General features: G+C 40.4%; 3 protein-coding genes across 7 annotated transcripts in view; 2 read left to right on the forward strand and 1 right to left on the reverse strand.

Annotated features, from left to right (window-relative positions):
* TOR1AIP1 (torsin 1A interacting protein 1) overlaps window positions 1-2,243 on the reverse strand; it is a 43,434-nt gene extending 41,191 nt beyond the window's left edge. Inside the window, exon 1 of one of the 2 annotated variants that reach the window (XM_049634148.1) lies at window positions 1,331-2,243. In XM_049634148.1, the coding sequence (XP_049490105.1) occupies window positions 1,331-1,808 (478 nt within the window). In that variant the 5' untranslated portion in view covers window positions 1,809-2,243. The remainder of the gene's footprint in view (window positions 1-1,330) is intronic. The other variant, XM_049634149.1, reaches the window with a different exon arrangement.
* LOC125925274 (torsin-1A-interacting protein 2) lies at window positions 643-24,761 on the forward strand. Of its 4 annotated transcripts, none has more exons than XM_049634155.1 (2): window positions 643-729; window positions 20,291-24,761. In XM_049634155.1, exon 2 carries the CDS (start codon window positions 20,951-20,953, stop codon window positions 21,344-21,346), a length of 396 nt encoding a protein of 131 aa, XP_049490112.1. In that variant the 5' UTR covers window positions 643-729; window positions 20,291-20,950; the 3' UTR covers window positions 21,347-24,761. The 4 variants fall into 4 exon arrangements, with proteins under 4 accessions (XP_049490112.1, XP_049490111.1, XP_049490110.1 ...); XM_049634154.1 differs by lacking the exon at window positions 643-729 and adding an exon at window positions 1,406-1,490; XM_049634153.1 differs by lacking the exon at window positions 643-729 and adding an exon at window positions 6,528-6,617.
* LOC125925272 (torsin-1A-interacting protein 2-like) overlaps window positions 6,532-25,027 on the forward strand; it is a 34,483-nt gene continuing 15,987 nt past the window's right edge. Inside the window, exon 1 of the mRNA XM_049634151.1 lies at window positions 6,532-6,621. The gene's annotated coding sequence lies outside the window, so the exon portion shown is untranslated. The remainder of the gene's footprint in view (window positions 6,622-25,027) is intronic.

Consider the following 25,027-nt stretch of genomic DNA (forward strand, 5'->3'; position numbering starts at 1 on the left):
AAATCCTTCATGTGTTAAAAAAGCTGATAAAACTGCACCAGGTTCTGTGGCAGAGTCCCTATAATGTAACATTTATTGCCTACTTGTGCAAAGCATTCCTCAGATACTGAAGGAGGTACAACCTAACTTCAATGATGGGATCTTTGTCTTCAGGTTTCTAACCTTTAAAGAAACACACACTAACCTATATATGAGCTAAACTGTCTTGAGTACCTACACCCAGTAGTAACTTACACACCTTTAACATAAAGTTTTCCACATCAACGCATCTCCAAACGTGTCAGCACTTCAGGTGTCAATAGGTACGTGCTGCCTATGACTGCTCTGAGCTGAAAATCCACCTCCTTTTCCTGGCCATCAATGGTTTACCGCTAATTATGTAATCCCATTGTGATTCAAACCCTCGGATTTTTACCTCATAGGTGCCTTACGTGGGGCTAAAACAAAACTTCACCTGTGACTCAGGATTAGAAGGGGAAGAGGGAGGTGGGTGGGAGAGGATGGCTTAACGGAGTTGATTCACCTGTGACTTACCTAAAACTATACGCTCACTTTGTCAACATCCTTTTGGCCCATTTAGATAAAAACTAAGAATCCTGTTTCGTCAAGCTACTTAACCAATGAGGTTACACGGAGGAACCTCAAGTGGCGAATTTTTGCAGAGATCACCACACGTAAGACAGAGCGATCAGCTCAAAGTTCAGGATAATTGACTTAGCCCACCTCGGTGTAAGTACCTGGGAGGGGTCTCAATCAATTCATCAACTACTCTATCCCTTGAAACGCCCACTCCCCAAATTTCCCTTCCCTCTCCCCTGACCTGGGTAGCGGTGGAAAAAGACTGGAAGGTTACATTAGAACCATAACTCTCAGCTAGGGACTTCTGGCTTTTCAGAGTTAAAGGAGGAAATGGAAGTGGCTTTGGTAGCAACATCCGCAGGACAGAGGAAACTGAAGTGAAACGGAGTCCCAAGTGTTTTGATGTCGCGCCTGCCACCTAACTCGTCCACTCTCCGTGACGGCCTGCAGATAAAGGCAATTCGGGACGCCCCTGCTCGACGCACAGGGATGCGCAGAGCTCCCGGATCAGGTCGCTCAGCACGACTGCCTACCCAACCCTCAGCCGCCTGCACCTCTTGCCCGCCTGCGGTGGGGGCGGACCCCGCGTGGGGGCGCCCGTCTATCCGCGCCGCGGAGCCACTGGAGCCCCGGCGGGGATGAGCTGGGCGGGAGCTTACGCCCGCCAGACACGCGCACACACCGCTCGCGCCCGCGCGCCTGCGCTCGCTCCCCGGCTCGCGGTGGAGACTGTTACCTCCGTCGGTCTCACCTTCAGAGGAATGAGAGTCCCGTAACCCTCTCCTGGTCGTAACCGGAGACGGCTCTAGCAGAGGCTGCTGTGACTGCTGCTGCTGTAGACGGGTAGTCCTTCGCGTCTTCATCTCCTCGGCTTCCTGGAGTCGCGGCTGCCTCCTCTGCCGAGAACGAAGGTAGTAGGCGCTTTCTCTCACTTCCTCTTTCTCAGAATCAGGCCGGAACTCTTCTAGCGGGACTCGTCTTCTCGCCGGGGACTTTTCCTTGGCTACCCGGGGCTCGAAGTCGCCGTACACTTCTGGCGGCTCTTCCGAGAACCTCACTTCCCGCCGGCCGGGGCGCGACGGCGAAGGAATTCCGTACGCAGGCGCGTCACTGCCGCCGCCATTTTGAGGGGCGAGCCGGCGCCTACCCTCCCGCAAGGGGGGCCGGGGTGTGACGTATAGCCCCCATCCTTCCCTCCCCGGCTCCTCCCGCCTCCCGTCGCCCGCCATAGTTGTTGACGTAGCTTGAGTCGATCGCGAAGGTGGATTTGGGGTCCCTAGATTCTCCTGCCGTGGGTGGCGACGACTTTTCGGGGTGTCGGGCGGTGCTCGCGGCGGTCAGGGAGGCAGTTGAGAGTCGCCGTGGCCTCCGCCTGCGTCGTCGCTGCTGTGCTGCAAACCCGCCTCTGGGCCCATGGTGTGTCCTGAGGGCTGTGGGAGAGGCAGTGCCTATGCTGGGTCAGCTGCTGCGGGTCACTCCCGCCTCCTGGCTGAAGGCACCAAAGAGGAGGAGAAGAGGGAGGACGACGTCGCTGTCCTTGGCCTTGGGGGAAGGTGGGAGGGGACGACGGAGAAGGGACAACTGGCTGGGCAAATTGCCTTTCCTGAGCCCAGCTGCTCGTGGCAACTGTTGCCCGCACGCAGGAGACGCCGGTCCTGGCCCCCTCTTCCGAGTTTCTGGGGGAAGGCCGAGCGAAAGTGGGGGGGGGGGGGGGAGGTGGGGAGAAGTTTCAGTCCTCGCCCCCAGGCTGTTGCGCAGTTTTCCTGGAACCTTTTTGGTCGACGGCTACCTTAGCCATGCCTTTCCAAACTTATTACTGGAGTGATGATATAAAGATCCTTTTGCAAGGGCTATCTTTTCTTGGAAATTTCTTAGTTTTTAAGCCCCTTGTGAAGGCAGCCAGTTTTAAATTTTGAGTCACCTGTTGAGAGTGCAAAGTCGTATCTGCAGGTATACGCTCGAGTAGATTTCCATTTGCAGAATGTATGCAGTCTTATTCCTGGCTTTCGTGTTAAAGCTGTATTCCAGCAGCACTGTTCAGAAACATTAGTGCTGTGTTATGGACGTTGAGAGATGAACAAATAACTTTGATGAAATAAGAGCGCTGTAATTTTAACTTATGGCCCATTCTTATTTTGATTCTGGGCATGACTTGATCTACTGACTTTGATTTTAGGGTTTCTTGCGTTTAGTTTATTGAATAAGAAAGCATGATAAAAGCTGTTTGTTTCAACTCTTCATATTTACAGATGTGGATAATCTGCAGTAACTAGCCAAATTTAGACATATAGAAAGTCAATAATTGAGAGAAAAGATTGTTCCCTCAAACATATACAGTTGTCTTGGAAGACTTTCTAGAACTTATTTTAGTGAGTAGGTTTAAGAAATTGTAATTTTGGAAACCAATTACTGAGTCATTCTGAAATTTTGGAAGATGTTTATTTCAAGTATTTTAAATCACCTTAGAATGTTTTTCAGTGACTCGTTTGCTTAAACTGGGCACAGATTTCAATTTAATGAAAGCCTCAGGTGTATTATATTTTCACTAATTGTCCATACATTTGGCTAGATAGTTACATGCTTTAGAGAGTCACCTAGGTTTTAGACTGTTAGGATCAGTAGTTTAGTTCTGTTTACAATATACAATATAGCCAAAGAAGCTGGAGGAACAGTATCAAAGGAGATGCTGTTTTTTGTTTTTTTTTTAACTTTTTAAGGGAAAATTAAAAGCGTATTCTCCTTTGTCCGCTTGGGATAAATGGTATTGTATGTGGAAAATTTGTGAGTCTTAATTCTTTTCCGATAAAATGCTGAAAAGTACTGATACTTGGTAATACCTGGCTTTTATTCACGATTTAAGTAACCCTTTCTCTGTAAGGTGCCTATTATAGTGCTCATTAACATATAATTGTAAAAATTCTTTCATGTAATTTTTAAAGGATATAAAACTTTAATAGTGTTAATATACAAAGTTCATATTATGAACATCAGTGCATATTAAGTACGTCTTTAAAACATGTACCAGTATAGTCTCTATATAGATACTTTGGATACAAACTTTAAAACTTAGGTTTGGGGACATATTTAAAAACAAAGGACAAGAGGTTCTACATGTTGCTGAATAATCAGAAGATGAGAGGTTCTACCTGTTGAATAATCAGTATGGTGGTGTTTTGAAATTTTAAAATGCTTGTAAAAGCTTAGGAAAGAAACTAATGGCTTTCACTTTCCAAAGAAACAAATCATGAGAACATTAAGTAAAGTCAGAGGCATGGTAGCTTTAACATTAACACGTATATTTGCTTAGGGTTTTCCCTCTTTGGTCTAGATAATAATCCATAATCCTAGCCCTGGCATAGGCTAGGATTGTCTCCCACTCCTAGCAATCTTACAAATACCAACATTTATCACTAACTGTGAAGTGAGGCTAAACTCTTATGAAACCAGATATTCTGCTGTAGATGTTTTCCAAACTGTAAGAGTGGCCCCAAAAGACTTGACGTTAGAGGCAGTAGATTCATAGCCAGTAGTGGAAGGGGTTTGCTGGGTCACCATTACCAAGAGGGGGCATGAGCTCTGGTTGTTAAACAATTACTTTGGGAACGTGAGAGATGTGGAGGAATTCAGTGGCTGGAAAGAGAAGACAGGTTAGAGAAGAAATGATTATAACAAAGAATACACTCATTTAATTCATATATTTATCAAACATCTATTCTGTACCAACGTAAATGTTTGATAAATAATGAGTGTATTCTTTAGCCTTAGGGTATTTGCCATATATTAGGGAAGATCTCTATTAAAAATTATAATTCAGATTAAATGGCATCAATTTGTATACCTAGCTGTTATGCCTGAGTCTAGAAATCTAGTGTTGTTGACGCTGGATTTCTAAAACAGCTCTTTTCTTTATTTTTTTAAGTTTATGGATTTATTTTGAGAGAGAGAAAGTGTGAGTTGGGAAGAGGCAGACAGGAAGAGAGCTATAATTCCAAGCAGGCTCTGCGCTGGCAGCTTGGAGCCCAGTGCAGGCTCGAACCCATGAACCATGAGATCATGACCTGAACCCAATTGGACGCTTAAGTGACTGAGCTACCCGAGCACCCTTAAAGCAGCTATTTTAAAGTACACAGTTTATTTTAAAATAATGTAATTTTTGTATATGAAGGTTTTTTTTTGTTGTTGTTTTTAGGGTAAGCAGAAATCTAGTTACTGAGAAAGCATTTATCAATTCATTGTGCATCATCACCTATCTGGTCAGATAGGGAAATAACTCTATTATCTTAGCAGAAAGGCAACACTGTTCCTTTTTTTTTTTTTTTTTAACATTTTATTTATTTTTGAAGAAGACGGAGTATGAGCAGGGGAGGGGCAGAGAGAGAGGGAGACACAGAATCTGAAGCAGGCTCCAGGCTCTGAGTTGTCAGCACAGAGCCCGACGAGGGGCTTGAACCCATGAACTGTGAGATCATGACCTGAGCCGAAGTCACTTAACCTACTGAGCCACCCAGGGGCCCCAACACTGTTCTTTTCTTTCTTTCTTTCTTTTCTTTTTTTTAATATTTTTTTCATTTTTGAGACAGAGAGAGACAGAACATGAATGGAGGAGGGTCGAGAGAGGGAGACACAGAATCCGAAGCAGACACCAGGCTCCGAGCTGTCAGCACAGAGCCCAACGCGGGGCTCGAACTCATGGACTGTGAGATCATGACCCGAGCTGAAGTCGGACACTTAACCGACTGAGCCACCCAGGCGCCCCTGTTCTTTTCTAATAAGGAAAAAATTAAAATATTAAAGCAAGTTCAAGAAATAGTAGCCAACTCCGTTTATTTCCCACTCTCACAAGCAAATGGAAAGTATTTTAGACAGTTACTGCAAATGAAAATGTCTAGCTGGAAGTGTTAGACTGAAATTAAGTGAAGTTAAATTCAATGAAATGAGTAGGATATAGTAAATACTGTTCCACTTATTCTTTATTGATTTAGAAATTGCAGTCAATTATTAAACAGTATTTAGGAATCCTGTGACTTTTGCTGAAAGAGAATGATTGAGAGATGAAGGCACCAAAAATCACCACCACATAAAGAATCATTAATCGAATAAATATTTATCTTCTGCAATGTACTACACAATCCCTCTTCTAGGTACTGGGGATATGGTAGTGAAAGAGTAGACCAAAGTCAACCCTCCCTGCCTTGGAGTTTATATTCCACGGGGGTCAGATAAAAATCAAAGTAAAATAGTGTTTTGGTCAGAAGTGTTACAGAAAAAAAAAGAGGAAAGGGAAACTGAGCTTTAGGAGAGTAGGTTTCTTCTGTGTTGTTTTGAGTTAGTGTACGTCAGGTACAGGAGATTTAGACTTATTTGCCTCTAACCAATCGTGTGTTCTTCGCTAAATTCCTTGCCATCTCTCAATCTGCACATTTATGGGATTGACCAAAATATTTATTTTTCATCATTTATTACTATAACTTAGCAGGTACCGTTAGGTACATTAGCATGTTTACGGACAAATGAGGTTTGTAAGTAGCCTTGTCCCCGTTTGACAGGAGCAGACTGAGGGTTAGATTAAGCAACTCGTTTGAGGACACTCACCTTGTAAAGGTAGAGGCCAAGTTCCAAGCCATGTCTAACTGGTACTGGGCATTATTGGGTAGTGTCCTCACAGTATTGGTTCCATGGGTTGTTCCGCGGTGTCTTGCAGAGATGCGCGCTTTCCTGTAGGATTGCAGGGATATGGTCCCGGGCTGTTCTGTGGTGCGCATTCGCCACGCCTCTCACCCTGGCATTGGCCAGCGGGTGGGGAGTGGAGAGAGGGGCGTGCAGACTGGGGAGGAGGAGGGGCGGGCCGACTACCAGTCCCAGCATTCCGTGCGTCCCTCTCCTCCCCACGAAGGTCTTCGTCACGTGGACTGGGACCGGGACGACGTTCTGATCCTCCACGTCCGAGGTGGGGTGCAGCCCGGCGTTGTGGGGCAAAAAGAACACCGAAGGGCTCTCCAGACGTTGACAGTCGACGATTTAAGACCCTGCTAGAATTTGTAAGTAAGTAAAATGTATATACAACTTTTACATGTGTTAATATTTGATCTGAAAGCTTCTTTAGAAAGATTTTTCCAAAACGATCCCTCCCCGCCCCCACCTCCCTACAGCAAAAACCTTAAATGGGGAAGGTTGGGGGCGTATTTTTTTTTTTTTTTTTTGGAAGTAAAAGAAGAGAAGCAGAGTCTTGTAAACGTTAAACAGAATTAAGGTGGGAATAAATGTTTGGGTTGGACTTTGAGACGAGAAGCAGAATTTCTATAAGGCTCAAAATGTAAACGGGATATCTGACTACCACTGCGGGTGGTGATTACTCCCTTTACCTGCGTGCTTAGCAGGATCTCATCCTACGTCATCTCAGTCCTTATAAAGTAGTGCCACCTCCCTGCCCCACCTTTTTTTTAGCCTTAATGGTGCTAAAAAGGGCCAAGGTTGAAGTTTAGTTAGACGCTACAATTACTCATTTGTTTATGTATTATGTACGTATTCTCAGTTGTATTTCATACCTTTTGAGAAAGTTTACTCTTTTCTTTCTTCAAGAAAGTGTATAGTACTCCCTAAAAAAGTGGGGCAGGGAGTGAGAGGAAAAAGAAGAAAGTGTGTAGTATTCTCTACTTTATCAGTAGTGTTTGTTAGACTTTATACACGGTTACAGGAATGAGTTATCTTAATCTGATTCTATATACCACTTTTAGTTTTACCGGTTTTTAGACTTTAAAACATTTTATTTTAGATCTGTATGAGAAATCTTTGTCTTTTTTTTTTTTTTTTTTTTTTTTTAAGAATTAGGGCCGTGGAATCTATCCATATTTACCAGTTTTATTTTTTAAGCACATGATTAGCATATAAATGGTCAGTGGAAAATCATTTAATGAGAAAAGGAATTTCATGGTAGAAGAACTAAAAATCTCAGGAGTCTGTATAGATTAGAAAGGCTTGAAAATCTGACATTTGCTATGGAAACTTTTAAGTGAGCACCTCTTCTCAGTAATGTTTATTATGCTGAAGGCAGAGTCCACAACTTGATTACCAGTTTTGTTGCTGCTTTATCACATAACCACGAATGACTCATTTAAGCTCTATTTCATTTGTTTTTCTTACTAGCATAGAGATAATACAAGCCTGAGAGCTCCTATAACTCATGAATACAGTAACTTATGAAGTTAGTTAATAATATTTGAGGATTATTGAGTATTTTAATAAGGTGTTGTGTCTTGTATATAATTTGTTTTTGCCTGAGAAGTTATTTTAAACTATACCATGGAAATCTACGTTTCTCTGAAATGCCTCTTGAATTTCCTAAGGGGAAGTTTGCTCAGAGACTCCCTATCTGCTTCTGCTGTTACTCATTTCGCATTTAGAATTTTAATTGTGTTAAAATTTAATTAGTATTCTACATCTTATGACTACTATTGTGTCCCACAAGAGATAATTCCGTAGAGTGACTATACTTTATCACAAGTTTTGTACAGCAAATCAAGCATTTTGTGAATAAAGAACAGTGTCCCCAACATTGGTTATAAGCATAGAATTTGGAGTGAGAGCTGTGTTTGAATTCCTGTTCTGTCACTGTGTGACTTGGGCAGGTTACTGTATTGCTCTGATCGCCTTTCCTTGTCTGCAAAGTTAGAGATTCATAGGGTTATTTGGAGTATTAAATGGGATAGTTTAAGGACCCAGCAGATGGGAAATTGGGCTGTTTTCCTCTTTACTAACACCATGATTTTGGTAATCAGAATAGGAAGAAAATCCACCTATAATTATAATACTTCAAAAGATTAAATTGTGGGGCACCTGGGTGGTTCAGTGGGTTAAGCATCTGTCCGGCTCAGGTCATGATCCCTGGTTCATGAGTTCAAGTCCCTCATGGGTCTCTGTCGACAGCTCAGAGCCTGGAGCCTGCTTCAGATTCTGTGTCTCCCTCTTTCTCTGCCTCTCCCCTGCTCACGGTCTGTCTCTCGAAAATGAATAAACATTAAAAATTTTTTTCAAAAGATCACACACACACACACACACACACACACACACACCCCTCTCGTTTAGCCCTTGATCGTGGGCATGTGTAATGTGAATGTAATAACCTTTTTTGCAGAAAGTCAAATTTAAAAGATTGGTTAACTTCTGAGAGTTTTGTTTTAGTTCTGAGAGTTTTGTTTTAGTTCTGTAAATAAAGCTGTCTGGGTCTGCCTTTATTCTGATCTAGTGAAGAAACAGCATAATTTTCTTTTAACACGGTTTCCATTTGCTCTCCTCATTTCAAAAAATACAATCTCTAGGCCCCTGGGTGGCTCAGTTGATTAGGTGTCCAACTTCAGCTCAGGTCACAATCTCCTGATCCGTGAATTCCAGCCCCACACCGGCTTCTGCGGTGATACCTCAGAGCCTGGAGCCTGCTACTTTGGATTCTGTATCTCCTTCTCTTCCCCTGCCCTGCTCGCTTGTGGTGTGTGTGTGTGTGTGTGTGTGTGTGTGTGTGTGTGTGTCTCAAAAATAAATATTAAAATAATAAAAGTAATAAAAACCTCTAGTGACACTTTTATTTAATAGTTTTTGAGGGCTTCTTGTGTGCCCTCATTATGGCAAATGCTGCTCGTTAACTCTTACAGTGCCTCTTTCTTCTAGGTAGTGTTACTCCTTTTTGTGGTTAAGAAAATGAAGGCATAGAGAAGAGTTCAAGCCAGGTACTGGAGCAGTCGGTCAGGCCTAGGCAGTCTTACTTCAGAGGAGAGTGCTGCAAGGGGTTTATTTTTGCAGCTTCAGTGTGTGGATTTTAGGTCCTTTATGTAGGCAGGAATTGATCCTGGAGGCTGACCTACAATTTCTCTGTATATAAAAGTAACAGTATTTGTAACTACTGTGACCACATTAAAAACAGTTTTTATAGGAAAATGATGAAGAATAGGGAAGTGTTGAGTGCCTGAACAGAAGAGGCATTCACCTATAGTTTTATTAATTGTATCAATGAAAGTATGATTTATATACAAGATGAATTATTAACAGTAAACTTTTTTTATTAGAGATAAACATAGGGTTTATAGTGCCGGAAAACTATTCTTTTTTTTTTTTTTTTAAACGTTTATTTATTTTTGAGCCAGAGAGAGACAGAGCATGAACGGGGGAGGGTCAGAAAGAGGGAGACACAGAATCGGAAACAGGCTCCAGGCTCCGAGCTGTCAGCACAGAGCCCGACGCGGGGCTTGAACTCACAGACCACGAGATCGTGACCTGAGCCGAAGTCGGCCGCTCAACCGACTGAGCCACCCAGGCGCCCCAGGAAAACTATTCTTTAAAGCGGTGTTTCTCAGACTTTGTGGTGAAACATTAGAATGATCTGGTGAACCTCTTAAAACACAAACTCCTGCACCAGCCTCTCAGAGATTCTGGTTTAAGTAGGTCTGGGGTGGGGCCCAAAAATGTGCATTTCTAACATGCTCCAACATGACACTGATGATTTCCAGTTAATAAGTTTAGTAAGGAAACAAATACTAGTGGTGGCTGTCCAAATTGTTGGCTTGAAGTGAAACTGGTTTTTGAACACTGTTTTTTGATAAAAAGAACTAGGATTTTTGGAGACATAGTTGACTCCAGGGCTGGGACAGGGAGCCTGGAACATCTTGTAGTGCTTGAAATTCAGGAAATGATCAAAAAAGTTGAGGGTCCTGGTTGAAGGCACACAGGAGCCAACTTGAAGGAGCTCCTAATGGCCAAAGTTGGAGCAACAAAATGAATGCAAAAACATTATATAAACCCAGATTGAGGATCATCAGACAGAATAAGTGACCATTACTTTTCAAAAAAGTGTCAAGGTCACAAAGACTAAAAGGTCACAAAAGACAAGAAACTATAAATTACAGATTGAGGAACTGTCTCAGTTTGGAGACGCAGGAGAACTAACAATTAAGTGCAATATGAGATCCCAGGTTGTACCTGGAACAGAAAAACAACATTAATAAAGAAACTGGTGAAATTTGAACAGTCTGTAGTTTAGCTGATAAAAACCAATGATTCTTGGTTTTTATAATTGTACTTCAATTTTATGAGATACTGACTTTGGGAGAAACTAGATAAAGGATGTAAGAGAACTCTGCAATATTTTTGCAACTTTTCTGTAAGTTTAAAATTAGTTCAAGGGGTGCTTAGCTGTCTGTCAGTTGGTAGAGTGTACAACTGTTGATCTTGGAGTTGTGAGTTTGAGCCCCACATTGGATATAGAGATTATTTAAAAATAAAATGTTAAAAAATATATATCATTAGGGTGCCTGGCTGGCTCAGTCATTAGAGCATGTGACTCTTGATCTTGGGGTTTTGAGTTCAGGCTCCATGTTGGGTGTAGAGATTACTTACACCTCTTTAAAAAAATACAATATATTCAAAATAAAAAGTTTAATACAAATGTGTTGACTTAATGTAGATAGTAAAGGTGATTAGCGGAGTTGAGCTAAAACTGGGAATCCATTAGTGTACCCAAATATTAGCAAACTCTTTGATCCTTTGTGCTTTGCTTACTGCCTGTACTTAGTCCACCCAAATCTGAACTACAAGTCAGGGGAGTTGGGAGGGACTAAGAAGGGTAAAAAGGATAAGAAGGAAAGGAAGTGTCTTTACTCAGAAAATATGTATGATATTTGAACTGTTCCAGGCATTTAGTCCTTATTTAAGAAACAGTTACCTAAGGAAGTAATTGGAGTACTTCTTTTTCTTTAGTACTTTTTCAAATTCCCTTTCAAATATATGGAAGTACCAATTAATAGAAATACTGGGAAGTTGTGGGAAACTGTGAAAATAATACAAACATATTATGACAACAAATATGGTACAGAGGAGTGGGCAAGACTTAGAAAGCCTTAGAAATTTAGTTTGAAATACAGACAAATAGCTGGTATAAGTATAGAAATACTTAAGCTTGGCACTGAGTCTCACTATTGAATGACTCATATTAACCTTAAAGGTTTGACTGCTGGTGTTTGAAATCGAAACTGTAACAGAATTTGAAGGATGGCTTTTGGTCCATTAGGGCAAGGTCAGTTGAAATGTACCAATAAATGTCTAAAGCAGTTGTTCCCCTTTAAGGTATGCTAGCAATCCATACATACACCTGTTTTATCTGTCAGTTCCTGGGGTGAGGGGAGAACACTCTGCAGCTGTTTTCTAACTCAGGATAGAATTTTTTTTTGTTCGGCCTGTGTGTTCTTCATAAGAGGGAACAGTGTATGTGGTAAGTAGCACTGAAATTGTCATCCATATGTCTTCTCTACTGATCTCAAGACTGCCAGATTAGAGCTAGTTCCTCACAAAACAATCTGAAGACTTCTTTAAGGAGCATTTATTTTCATAATAAACTTTTAACAGAATTATTTTAGATTATGTGAACTTAAAAAGAAGTTCCTTTTTATGCCCATACTCCTTAATCTCCTGTCATCTAAATTCTAAACTAGTTACAAAATATGAAACTTGAAAGATTTGAGTTTGTGTATGAAATGTATCAGAGATATTGTTTTCTATAAAAAGTGGACATTTTTGATTATTGGTTAGCCTTAGGATATAATATTCCATGGGAAAAAAATATTCAAAATAGGAATTCAGGGTTTAAAGCATTTACATTTTTTGTTGTTTTTTTTTTTTTTAATATTTATTTTTGAGAGAGAGAGAGAGACATCCTGAGCACGAGTGGGGGAGGGGCAGAGAGCTAGGGAGACAGAGTCTGAAGTAGGCTCTAGACTCTGAGCTGTCAGCACAGAACCCGACACAGGGCCCAAACCCACGAACCTTGAGATCATACCCTGAGCCAAAGTCGGACACTTAACCGACTGGGCCACCCAGGTGCCCTTGTGTTTCTGCCTTTTGATTTTATGTATCATGTGGAGAGTTAGCTAAGGCTGTAGTCTGAGGGATATGTTTTCCTGGAGAAGTCACCCCAATCCTGACTCAGTCTGAGACTTAGATTATCATATGATAAAAAGAATGAGACAATTCTTATCTGTCATAGGCAGATTTGAGCTTGCTTCCTAACATCTATTCAGGAAATAGTGAAGAATAAAATAGAATCAAAATATTTAATGAAGGTGATTAGTATGTATTAAGCTGCCATTATTAGTAGATATACATTTCAGTGGATCAAATAGAGTTGCATTGGGGTGCCTGGGTGGCTCAGTCGGTTGAGTGGCCGACTTCGGCTCAGGTCATGATCTCGCGGTCCGTGAGTTTGAGCCCCGCGTCAGGCTCTGTGCTGACAGCTCGGAGCCTGGAGCCTGTTTTGGATTCTGTGTCTCCTTCTCTCTCTGACCCTCCCCCGTTCATGCTCTGTCTCTCTCTGTCCCAAAAATAAATAAACTTAAAAAAAATTAAAAAAAAAATTAGAGTTGCATTTTCATTTTTCAGTTAAAGTGCTGTTTTCTAAATTTTCTTCTAATAAAGTTTCAGGAAGAATTATAAATTTACTTTAGTTCTTACCAAAAAACCTGATTTGTGTTTTTCATTTGTATGACATTTATGCAGTGGAGAAACTCTTTAAACTTTGGCTTTTAAAACTGTTGTTGGTTAAAAGATTTGTTTGAAAACCTTGCTTTTTCTATGGGCCTTCCAGAATTTCCTAGGAACTCTACATGCAATCTTTTTATATCTATCTGAAGGCATTTAGCCTTTACCCAAAGTAGGTTTCCTTTCTGGATTCCCTGGACACGTAGAAGTCCTGTAAGATTTTCTCTATGTATCCACAGTACGTGGCTTTGGGCCTAGTACATGGTTGCTTTCCTCAGGAACTTAAAAAATTACGTTTAATAATCAGAGTAATTAATGGTGGTTCTCAAGGTATTTTCAGTATTTCTACAAGCCTAATAGTAATCATATTTACTTTAAATCAGCTACTTTTAACTTAAGCTAATAATGGAATTGAGGAAGGAAACAAATCCAGAATATCTAAATCTTTCCAACTTGATGATAGAGGAATTTTGACTATTTATCTGTAATTTAAAATACTGAAAATTTCTTAACCAGTGCCAGTAACACTATCTTCTTTCTTTCTTAGAAGTTCTGATTGGCAGATTGACATTGGCAGATGTCTAATAAATTTTTTTAATGTTTATTTTATTTTTGAGAGAGAGAGAGAGAGTGTGAGCAGGCAAGGGGCAAAAAGAGAGGGAGACAGAATCCGAAGCAGGCTCCAGGCGCTGAGCTGTCACCACAGAACCCAACGTAGGGCTTGAACTCCGGAACTGTGAGACCATGACCTGAGCTGAAATCAGACACTTAACCGACTGAGCCACCCAGAAGCCCCAGATGTCTAATTAATACAAATGAGAAAATGAAATTATTACAGGAATGCTGATTGTTTAGACATCCTTCCAAAATGAGATCTGAGGAAGGGTGTGCTAGGAATAAAAATTGCATTTGGTAGTAAAATGATTGGGAACCATTAACACGTAATGGTTTTGAACTACGTCAGATTCCTTTGGGAGTCTAAAAATACCTCTTTCTAGGAAAAAAACACATGTGTACATAAAACATTTTGTATGTAATTTCAGTGGATGCAGGACCCCCTAAACCTATCCTAGATCTTACTGTGTGAAAGTGGAAAATTGCGATAGGTGATTTTCTCCACCCCTACCTCAGTATATACACACTGTTGAAGAGCAGCAAACAGCTCATATATATGAAGAGGCTTCTTAAAGCTTAACTGTTCCTACTTCAAAAAGGCTGTGTCTTATAGTAGCTAGGAGTACAGGCTGTGGAACCAGTCTGCCTGGATTCAAATACTTATTTTTCTGCAGTGACCTGTGTGACCTTTGCAAGTTGCTCAACCTCTCTGTTTCCTTACCATAAAATTGATTATTCTAAGGATTACATGAGTTAATACACGTAAAATGCTCAGAACAGACAATGGCACTCGGCGTTAGTTATTGTTAGTAAGCATTATTATCTTACAGAGGATTACTATTGAATACCTGGCCAAGTGAGGTTTTCTGGGCTACAACTTACTTAGAAGAAGGGTTCCTTTTTCTAATTTAGTACAAAAGCACCATATGAAATAATGTCCCTGCAAAACGATGCATGTCTTTATGGGAGTATGCCTAGGTAAACTTTCTTTTCCATATCAGTATTAGGTAGGTCTCATTTCTGTGAAGAGAGAGTTATTTACAATTTTATAAGAAAAACTAAGATCTGTATCCTTCTGTAATGCTTTTTTTGGTCCTCAGTATATTAGCCACCCTCTGGGCAAAGTAACTGCTGCTGCTCTTCTGGTCCACAATGTGAAATTTTGGTTCTGCCTATTAATCTCTTTTTCTAGCCCATTAGTATTTCCACTCTAATCTTTTTAAAAATTATAACATTGAATAGAGATTCTGTAAGCAATTAGGTTTTATGATACAGTGAACCTTGTGCCTCCAAAGAGTTAAAAAAATATTTGTGACAATATTTGAAATATTCTGTATACCCTTCCCAATCCCATCCCCTTTTCTCTCCCATCAAAAGTAACAATTCTCCTTGTGTTTGTTGTTTTCTTTTTAGCTTTATTGAATATTTATTCCTAAATAATATATTGAAACTTGATGTAAATGAAAATGTGTAAGTTTGTGTGGGGGGGGGTTCCACTACTTTCAGTTTTTTTAGGTTAATATTCTTGAGTTTCATCTGTGTGTATATGTACGTAATACAGGCATACTTTGGAGACTAGTGAAGACTTTTTACCTACCACTGCAGTAAAGCATATATCTCAATAATGTAAGTCAAATCAGATTTTTGGTTCCAGCGCATATAAAAGTTATGTTTGTACCATAGTACGTTAATTATGCAATAGCATTATGTTTTCTTTAAGTGTACATACCTTTATTGCTAAAAAATGCTAACCATTATTTGAGCTTTTAGTGAGTCATAATCGTTTTGCTGGTGGAGGGTCTTACCTTTATTTTTTTAATATAATTGATTGTCAAATTGGCTTACATACAACACCTAGTGCTCATCCCAACAAGTGCCAGGAGGGTCTTACCTTGATGTTGATGGCTGCTGACTGATTAGGGTGGCAGTTACTGAAAATTGGGATGGCTATGGCAATTTCTTAAAAAACAACAGTGAAGTTTGATGCATCCATTGATTCTTCCTTTCATGAATGATTTCTTGGTAGCATGTGATGCTGTTTGGTAGCATGTTACCCACACTAGAACTTCTTTTCAGCACTGTAGTGAATCCTCTTAAACTGGGCCACTGCTTTATCAGCAAAGTTTATGTAATATTCTATATCTTTTGTCATTTCAACAATCTTCGCAGGAGTAGATTGCATCTCAAGAAACCATCTCTACGGATTGCTTTGCTCATCCATAAGAAGCAACTCCTTCATCCATTAAAGTTTTATTATGAAATTATAGCAGTGCACTCACATCTTCAGGCTTTACTCCTAATTCTAGTTCTCTTGATGTTTTCTACCACATCTACAGTTACTTCCTCCACTGAAGTCTTGAACTTCTCAGTCATCTGTGAGGATTGGGACCAACTTCCAGAATCCTGTTAATATTGATGTTTTGGCCTCTTCTCATCAATCAGGAATGTTGTTAATAGCATCTAAAATGGTGAATCATTTCCAGAAGGTTTTCATTTTACTTTGCCCAGATCCATCAGAGGAATCATTCTCTGTGGCAGCCATGGCCTTACAAAACATACTTTTGAAATAATAAGACTTGAAAAAAAAAAAAAAAGGAAATAATAAGACTTGAAAGTCTAAGTTACTCCTTGATTCATGGACTGCAGAATTGACATTGTGTTAGCAAGCATGAAAGTAACGTTAATCTCATTGTACATATTCCTCAGAGCCCTTGAGTGACCAGGTGCATCATTAATGACCAGTAATATTTTGAAAGAAATCTCTTTGAGCAGTAGGTCTCAACAGCGGGCTTAAAATATTCAGTAAGCCATATTGTAAACAGATGTGCTGTCATCCAGACTTTGTTCCATTTATATAGCAAAGACAGAGTAGCCAGCATAATTCTTAAGGGCCCTAGGATTTTTGGAATGGGGGAAAAAGAAGCCTTTTGCTTCAACTTCAAGTTACCAGCTGCATTAGTCCCTAACAAGAGAGTCAGCCTGTCCTTTGAAGCTTTGAAGCCAGGGATGGACTTCTCTCTCTAGCTGTGAAAGTTCTAGATGGCATCTTCTTCCAATAGAAGGCTGTTTTAATCTACATTGCAAACCTGTTGTTAGCGTGACCACCTTCATTAAGTAAGTTAGCTGGATCTTCGGGTTCACTTACTGCAGCACCTACACCAGCACCTGCTGCTTCACGTTGCACTTTGATCTTGCGGAGACGGCCTCTTGCCTTAAACCTCTTGAGCCAACCTCTGCTAGCTTCAGACTTTCCTCGTGCAGCTTCCTCACCTCTCTCAGCCTGCATAGAATTAGTCAGTGAGGATTTTGCTCTACTGGGCTTTGGCCAGAGGGAACGCTGTGGCTGGTTTGATCTTCTATCCAGACCACTCATACTGTCTCCGTATCAGCAGTAAGGCTGTTTCACTTTCATAGCACTTGAGTGTTCACTGGAGCAGCATTTTTCATTTTCTTCCAGAACTTCCTTCACTTTCACAACTCTGCTGTTTGGTGCAAGAGGCCTGATTTTCAGCCTGTCTCAGCTTTCTATATGCCTTTCTCAGTAAGCTTACTCATTTCTAGCTTTTGATTTAAATGAGAGATGTGCAGCTCTTCCTCTCACTTGAACATTTGGGGATCATTGTATGATTATTAATTGGCCTAATTTCAATATTGTTGTGTCTTAGGGAATAGGGAGGCCTGAGGAGAGGAAGAGAGATGGGGAAACAGCCAGTCAATGAAGCAGTCAGAACACACACAACATTTATTAAGTTCAGTGTCTTACATGGGTGTGGTTTCTGGCACCTCGAAACACTTACAGCGGTAACATAAAAGATCAGTGATCATAGATCACTGTTACAAATATGATAATAATAATGAGAAAGTTTGAAATATTGTGAGGATTTCCAAAATGTGACACAGAGACACGAAGTGAGCAGATGCTGTTGGAAAAATGATAGTGATAGACTTGCTTGATGCAGGGTTGCTGCAAACCTTCAATTTTTAAGAAATGCAGTATGTGAGAAGCACAGTAAAGGAAAGTGCAATAAAACAAGATATACCTACCTCGATTTGTTTATCCATTTTACTGTTCATAGTCATTTTGGCTGTTTGGCTGTTACATGCAGTACTACCGTGAATATTTACATTCATGTTTTCAAATGCAGATGTGCAAATTTTCTGGGTTATATACCTAAGAGTGGAATTACAGAGTTCTAGGAAATGCACACCTTCAGCCTTATTAGATAATGCCAAATTAATTCCAAAAGTGGTTGTACTAATTTATGCTCCTATTGTTAGAGTGTAAGGATTCAAGTTATTTGTATTTACCATTTATGTTTTTTGGGCACATAAAAACGAGTACTTCTCTGACACATAGTACTTTGTAGGTGGCTGTGCAGTTGTTCCATACAACCTTATTTACTTGGGTAAATAAAAAGCCAAAAAGCCCTATTCTCAGGGATTTTATGTTTCAGTACAGACAAATGGCTAAAATGTTTACTATATCAAAATGGAAACAACAAAGCAAGGAGAGGGGACGTTATCTCGGCTGCTCTTGGATCTATATGGGGATTCGAGACTCAGGGGATGAAGTACAACTCCGAGGCCCTGGGCTTTATTTAGTGGTCAGCATAAACAGAGATACAGGTATGATGAGCTTGGTTGGGCCTGGTGCTTTCAAGCTGATAATGTCAGTGAAGCTGTGGGTGGGGGGTGGGAGTGGAGTTTGAGAATCTTGCCAGGAGCATTTCAGGAGGCCCTCTTCACCTATCAGTGGTAAGGCTTAGGAATGAGGGAAGAGGCTGGTGATAAGTAATCTTACTCTGAGCACTTAGTGCTTTGGGGTCCCTTTCTGACTCTTGGCCCATAGTGGTTTAGAGGATCAGGGGAGGGGCTGTCTTGTCTGAAACATGAGGAAAACTAGAGTTCTTGAATTCAGGAATACTTGGGTCTCTAGTGCTTTGTGGACTCTTGAAGTTGAGAAATGAAGGTTGGGGGAAGGGTGGGTTTATTTTGAGTACTTGGAGCTTTAGGTCTGGCTCTTGACGCTGCCAGTGGAGACATGGAGTCCTGGGGGAGGGGTGGTTTTACCGAGAGTATGCAGTCCCCATTGTCAGACTTGTTGATTTTTGCCAGTCTGGTGGATGTGGAATACTGTCTTGTGCTTTCAATTGCATATTCCCGTTTCGCGCCAAAAATCCACAATTCCTTATCTTTTCAGTGTTAGACTTAGCCATATAACTCTACTAGTGACTTTTATGTTGAGCCCCACGATTGTGTGGCTTTATTCATTTGTTCCACGTACTGGACCTGCAAGGTTTCCCAATTCAATAACTGAAACTTACTTTGGTGCTCTTGTCAGTGGACCCTCAGCTGTTCAGTGTTGTCACCATAAAGGTTGTTAAGTCAGGATCCCTGCATCCCTTCTGTTGTTCACTTCGAATGAGGAGCTGAATTGGTAGCCCGCACCCATCCATTGTTACCTAACCTCAAAAAGTACATCAGTATATTTACTGACTTTGTCACCTCATCTGGGGCTCCCATCAGAATAGGAGCCCTGTGTTGCAGCACTGTCAGAAACTCTTCAGTTACCTTTTAAACTTGCCATTTTAAAATCTGAGAATCACAGCTACCGTTGATAGTCTGTAAGGAAGATGCTTCGGCCAAACCACAACTAAGGCTTTCACTCCTCTGCTTTTCAGGCCAAATCTTTATATAGTCTTAGCACTCACACCTTTCCCTGTGTCCCTTAGTGCTCTCACAGGATCAAGCCTCAGAACTCACAAAACACTGCAGAAAAACAAGGTATATGTTGTACTCTGGCACATAGTACTTTCTAGGTGGCTATGCAGTTGTTCCATACATCCTAGTACCCGACCTTATTTATTTGTTGCATTCAGTGTCATGAAGGAGTATAAAAATGATGATAGTATCTATAAATTCCAACTTATTTTCTAAATATTTTCCAAGAATTGCTCAGGACTATTGCTCAAGACTATACCTGACTTGCCTTATTAAACATTATAATGTGCATAAACCTATAAAGATAGATGTGGGTAATAAGACCTGTCCCTCGTGGTTTCTTTTTCAGCCTTCAAAAGGATTGCCTCCAACTTCCTATAGTTAGCTTTTAACGATATTTCCTGATGATTTTGTAAGCATTTTCCTGGATGGATTGAAGTCTGTTGTAGAAAGGCTGTCACCATTGTTAATGTTATCCCACACATTACAGGAATATCACATATGTCACCCATTTCACAGAAGAGATACACAAGAAATCTCAAAGTTTTACCAGATTAAACATGATTATACAGACTTTATTATTACTAAAATGCAAAAGGAGTTAGCAAAAAGAAATCTAGTCCTGAAAATACTAAGCTAATACAAATCTTAAATGAACCAAAACCCTTCCAGTGCCCAAAATAAGCATAACTCCCAACAGATACATTGGTTTGAACCCATATAAAATTGTCATGGAGAAACCCACAAGACAATTCTCATCCACCTTGACTGGCTCAAATGATTTCCAAATGCATGTTTCTAATAATATTGTGAGCAACTCAAAGCCCATATGAGTCGTCTGAAGTTTTATCATTTACAGGTATGTGAAGCATTTCCAGACCCTCCAACCAACTCAACATCAGCTACTTCTCTGTGTCCTGATTAAGGTCCTCCCAAGAAAGACTTCATTGGATCCACGCTCAAGAGGACTCTACCAGGTTTTCCTGACCCCCCTCCATCACTGTAAAGTGCCAAGGCATTAAGACTTGGGTACCTGTATTACAACAACAAGTGCCAGCGCCCACAAAAGACCCATTGGACCTGTCCGCTCCTCTGTTTCACCAAGGAGACGAAATAATTTACCAGCAAAGCAGAGTAAGCCGAGTGCCTCTGCATGATACCACCAGCTGATAACACACAAGGAGAAATAACTAATTTAGACTAGAGCCCCATCTTTTCTTGAGAAGCTGGGATTTCAAGGAACTATTCTGAGATCTGTGCTGCTAATAAGCGACTGACAACATTATAGACGAAATCGGTCCCTGGGTTCAGAGACTGAGTTGCAGTTGAGTGAAAAACAGACAACGAAATCTTGAAGAATTGCACGGAGGTGCAAGCCAAATTTAACTCTGGTTGCCAAGTATTTTCAGACTGAGACATTGCTAAACCAGACCTGTAATAGGACCTGGTTATTTGGGTATCTGTGTCATTGTTGCCTCTTACTGTTACATTGCTTTCTGTGTTGTTTTTCTAGGCCCAGATGTTCTCAGATAATTCACATTGCCCTGACTGTGGACAACAGTGGTTCCCTAGTTTAGAACTAGGCCATTGGTTGTACCAGACTGAACTTGTTGAAAATGAATGTTACCAAGTATTCTTAGACCGTATTAACAGAGCTGATTATTGCCCTGAGTGTTACCCTGATAACCCTGCTAATAGAAGTCTTGTTCTTCCTTGGTCTTTCCCACTTGAGTGGGCTCCCCAAAATCTTACCAGATGGACCTTTGAAAAAGCTTGCCACCCATTTCTTCTGGGTCCTCCACTGGTTAGAAAAAGGATCCATGACTCTAGAGTAGCTGGTTTTAACCCTGCATTGCAGTTAATCTTGACCAGAACAGATAAAACCTTGAACAAAAAACTTGGCCAAAACAAATAACTTCTTAAACATTCAAAATCATGGAGACTCTAGAGTTTTGTACTCGTAGCCCAAGGAAGATGGAAGAAAGACTCCTTTCTAAATATGATATAGACCGTCACTACCTTGGGGACCTGCTTATTAAATTGTTGGATCTGCTCCCATGGTCTACACATATTTTGTTCAGCATGAATTTAGTTAGTATTCCAGCCAGACCGTTCATCTAGAACCAGTCTAATCCATGTTCCCTATGTTTTGGAATTTGCTTACCCCTCCTAGAAAGCTCCACAGCCTTATTGTGGACATATGACAGGGTAGTCCTGGAGGAGAGGCCCTATACTGTGTGTACCATAATGATACTTCTCGTGATAACTTTTGTGGGAAAGCATCCTTAATAGCTGGATTGTAGATTATTCCAGTAAAACAGCTAGATATTTTAATAAGAAACTACATTGTTCTAAATTCCATCTCTTATACATTAACCCGTGGTAACACTTACATAGGTTATACAAAAACGTACAGAAATACCATTATCTATATTCACTTGGCTCTGCATAAGCAAAGACTATCCTGTCTTTGTGGTGACTGAACTTAGAATGTCTTCCCCTGGAAATGGAAAAGTACTTATACTATGATACGAGATAGATGATGAAAGGAGGTATCAAGCTTGACTCCATAGATACTATGAACAGTCTAAGGGAAGCATCTCTCTCAGAACTAAGAATGTTTTGCTGGACATTGACCACATTCTCGTCTTCACTTGTTTATGAGAATCATGGAACCACAGTATAGGAGAAACGTAGAAAAATCTGTTGAAAACATCTCAGAGGCCACTGAACAATTGTAAAATCCCTCTTGAGATACTAGATAATTTAGTGCTTGTGTAGCGGCTCAACAATGTTCATAAGGTCCCAGGCTCTTTCTGTTCTTCCCCCCCTGGGATCCTTATGGAAGCTTTTTGTCCTTATAGTTGTTTCCCCAGTGAGTACAGCGTGGCTGTTGCTGTTACAGACATTTCATTCCCAATCAAAGGCTGGAAGTAGGACACAGAATGCTTTTTCCTTTCAAGTCTTTTTTATTTGGGAAAAAAATATTTCTCTGAAGTCCCTTGCAGATTTTCTTCTTAAATCTCATTAGAAGGTACTGGTTCACAAGAGAGCCTGAGAGGCCTGGCAAAGGGGAATGGGGTGAGCAATGCCTGGGTAGGATATATTGTGTCCCCTAATAAAATCAGGGCTCTTTTAGGAAGGGATAAGCAAGGAATGGCTGTTGGTATGCGACAAATGCCTACCACATGTTGTGCAACCTGAAGTTATTTGTTATTCTGTATAAAGGATGTACCCTGGAGATCTACCCTGTATCTGCCTTATGTCTATCAAAATGGAACTTCTCTCTTGTTACATTGCTGAATAAAGTGTGTGGACTGCTATATTGAGTGAAGACTAGTTAGTTTATCATTAACCCTTGGTTAATAACTCCCTTCACTATCCTAAAGCTCTTTCTAAAAAGTGAAGTTTTATTTAGAGGTATTGCTTTTGATCAATATTATTGTCGCCTAAATGTTTTCAAACACATACTGACAAACACTCTACATATGTGCAATTTTAAGTATCGGCAAAATGTTTTAACCAAAGATGGTTTTAACTAATGTCTCCTTTAAATAGTAGAAAAAATGAAATGGATATGTACTGTTGATTTTCAGACTAATACCTAGATGAGCTTGTGAAGATATGCAGATTTCTTGATCTCACAGAAATTTTGATTCCTTAGGTTGCTCTTGGGGCCCAGGAATCTGCATTTATAAATAGTGCTGCAGGAGATTCTTATGCAGGTGCTGTATGGATACTTTGAGAATTACAGTGGCAGCACCTCTGTGGTGTTTAGTTATCTGGCTTTAAAAGGAAGGAAACTGAGTACTCACAATACTGCATGGTAGTGATAATTATTGTATTTTGCTAGTGACATTTAACGAGGTTTCGTGTCAGACTAAAGGTTGCTGTTGATATTTCTGGTTATAAGTCAGTCACATTTTTCTCGAAGTACAAATATGTTCTAAAATTAATTCTCAAGACAAATGATCTAGAGGGTTATCCAACATTTTAGATTATGTGAGCCGAATTAATCTGCTTCCATACTGTGGCAGAGTTGATACTGCTACTTATATATAATGGTGGCCATTTTAAAAATGACTTTTATGAGTACTTCCTGTTATTTGATGGCAGACTTAGGAGTGGAAAGTTAAAAGAAACATGCTGGGGTAGCCTGGGAAAGAAATATCTTCTGAAGAGGAGGGTATCTTGGGTTGTGGGTGACTGAGTTAAGATCTCTAAGTGATCGGAGAAGGAAGCCCAGGCAGGCAGGAAGGCATAAAAGAATTGCGTGGAGTCCGGAGTATGTGGCAATCAGCATACTACATATATCTGTAAGAGTGAGATGAGCCATATGCCCTTCCGTCTCTTCAGTCTTTGACAGCCCTTGATTCTCCACGGAATCTTAACACAACTTGAAAATTGCTTATTACAGAGGAAAAACAATGGCCTTTGCAGCCAGTTGACCTGTGTTCATCTTCGAATTCTGGCACTGTTAAATGACTTTGGGCATTTTAACCTCTCTCTTCAGTTTCTTCATCTGTCAAATAGTGCAGTAATAACCTACCTCATAGTGTTCTGGGGTTGAATGTGATAATATATGCCAAACATATGGCACATAGTAAGTCTTTAGGACTAGAAAAAGTATAGGAGAACAGGTAGAACTCAGAAGTGTAGGGATAAGGATAGAGTCTTAATTTTAGAACTGGGATTAAATCCAATTGTTAGAGCTCAATCCTGAATTACCAAAAACTTCTTAAGTCCCTTCCAATGAAGGACTCCCTTGATCTTGGTACTGAGGTTGACGTTGTAGTTGAGTCCAGTGGTGTTAGGTATAAAGATTAAGAAGCCTATGGGGATGGATGCTCTCAAGGAAATCCTTGTCACATTTTTTAGGCCCGTTTACAGTCATAATTGTGGTAGATGTAATTGCTGTGTGATTTGTTCTATCACCTGAGACTTTCCACAACACTAAAATAAGCTGTTTGAGAAAATTTGAAGGATATGTGCAGAATCACCCAGGTCATATGTGCTAGAGTCACAATTCAGACCTAGATTCAGGGTACTTTGCAGTATGTTCACTACAAGTTTTTTTTTTAGTGTCACGGTTAAAAGCTTGGGTCCCACCATCAGATTGAGTTCAAATCCTGACTCTGCCTTTACTAGTTGTGTGTTCCTGGGTAAGGTTCTTAACCTCTCTGTATGTCCATTTCCTTGTCTGTAAAATAGTAATAAGACTATTAATCCATATATCATAAGACTGTTGTGAAGATTAAATGAATTAATACATGAAATGCTTTGGATGCTGCTCGGCATAAAGAAGACGTTCAATAAATGTTAGCTATATATTTTTGTTGTAGATGTTTCATATGTTGTAGCCATGGCAGAAGTATATATTATTTGAGGGCCAAGAGAACCTGATTTTTATCCCTAGAGCCTAAAATGACAGGATTCATTAAAAGTGTTTAAGGGCAGAAAAAGGTACATATACTTATTGGGCCCGGACTACCATACATTTGTCATGATGGCATTTATGTCTAAATTACCATCCTAGATTGACTGATACTCTTGTATCTTGGCTGCTAGGCTTCTAATTCATATTCTCTCTCCCTCC

The sequence above is a fragment of the Panthera uncia genome, chromosome F1, assembly GCF_023721935.1.
Source record: "Panthera uncia isolate 11264 chromosome F1, Puncia_PCG_1.0, whole genome shotgun sequence".
Lineage (NCBI taxonomy): Eukaryota > Metazoa > Chordata > Mammalia > Carnivora > Felidae > Panthera > Panthera uncia.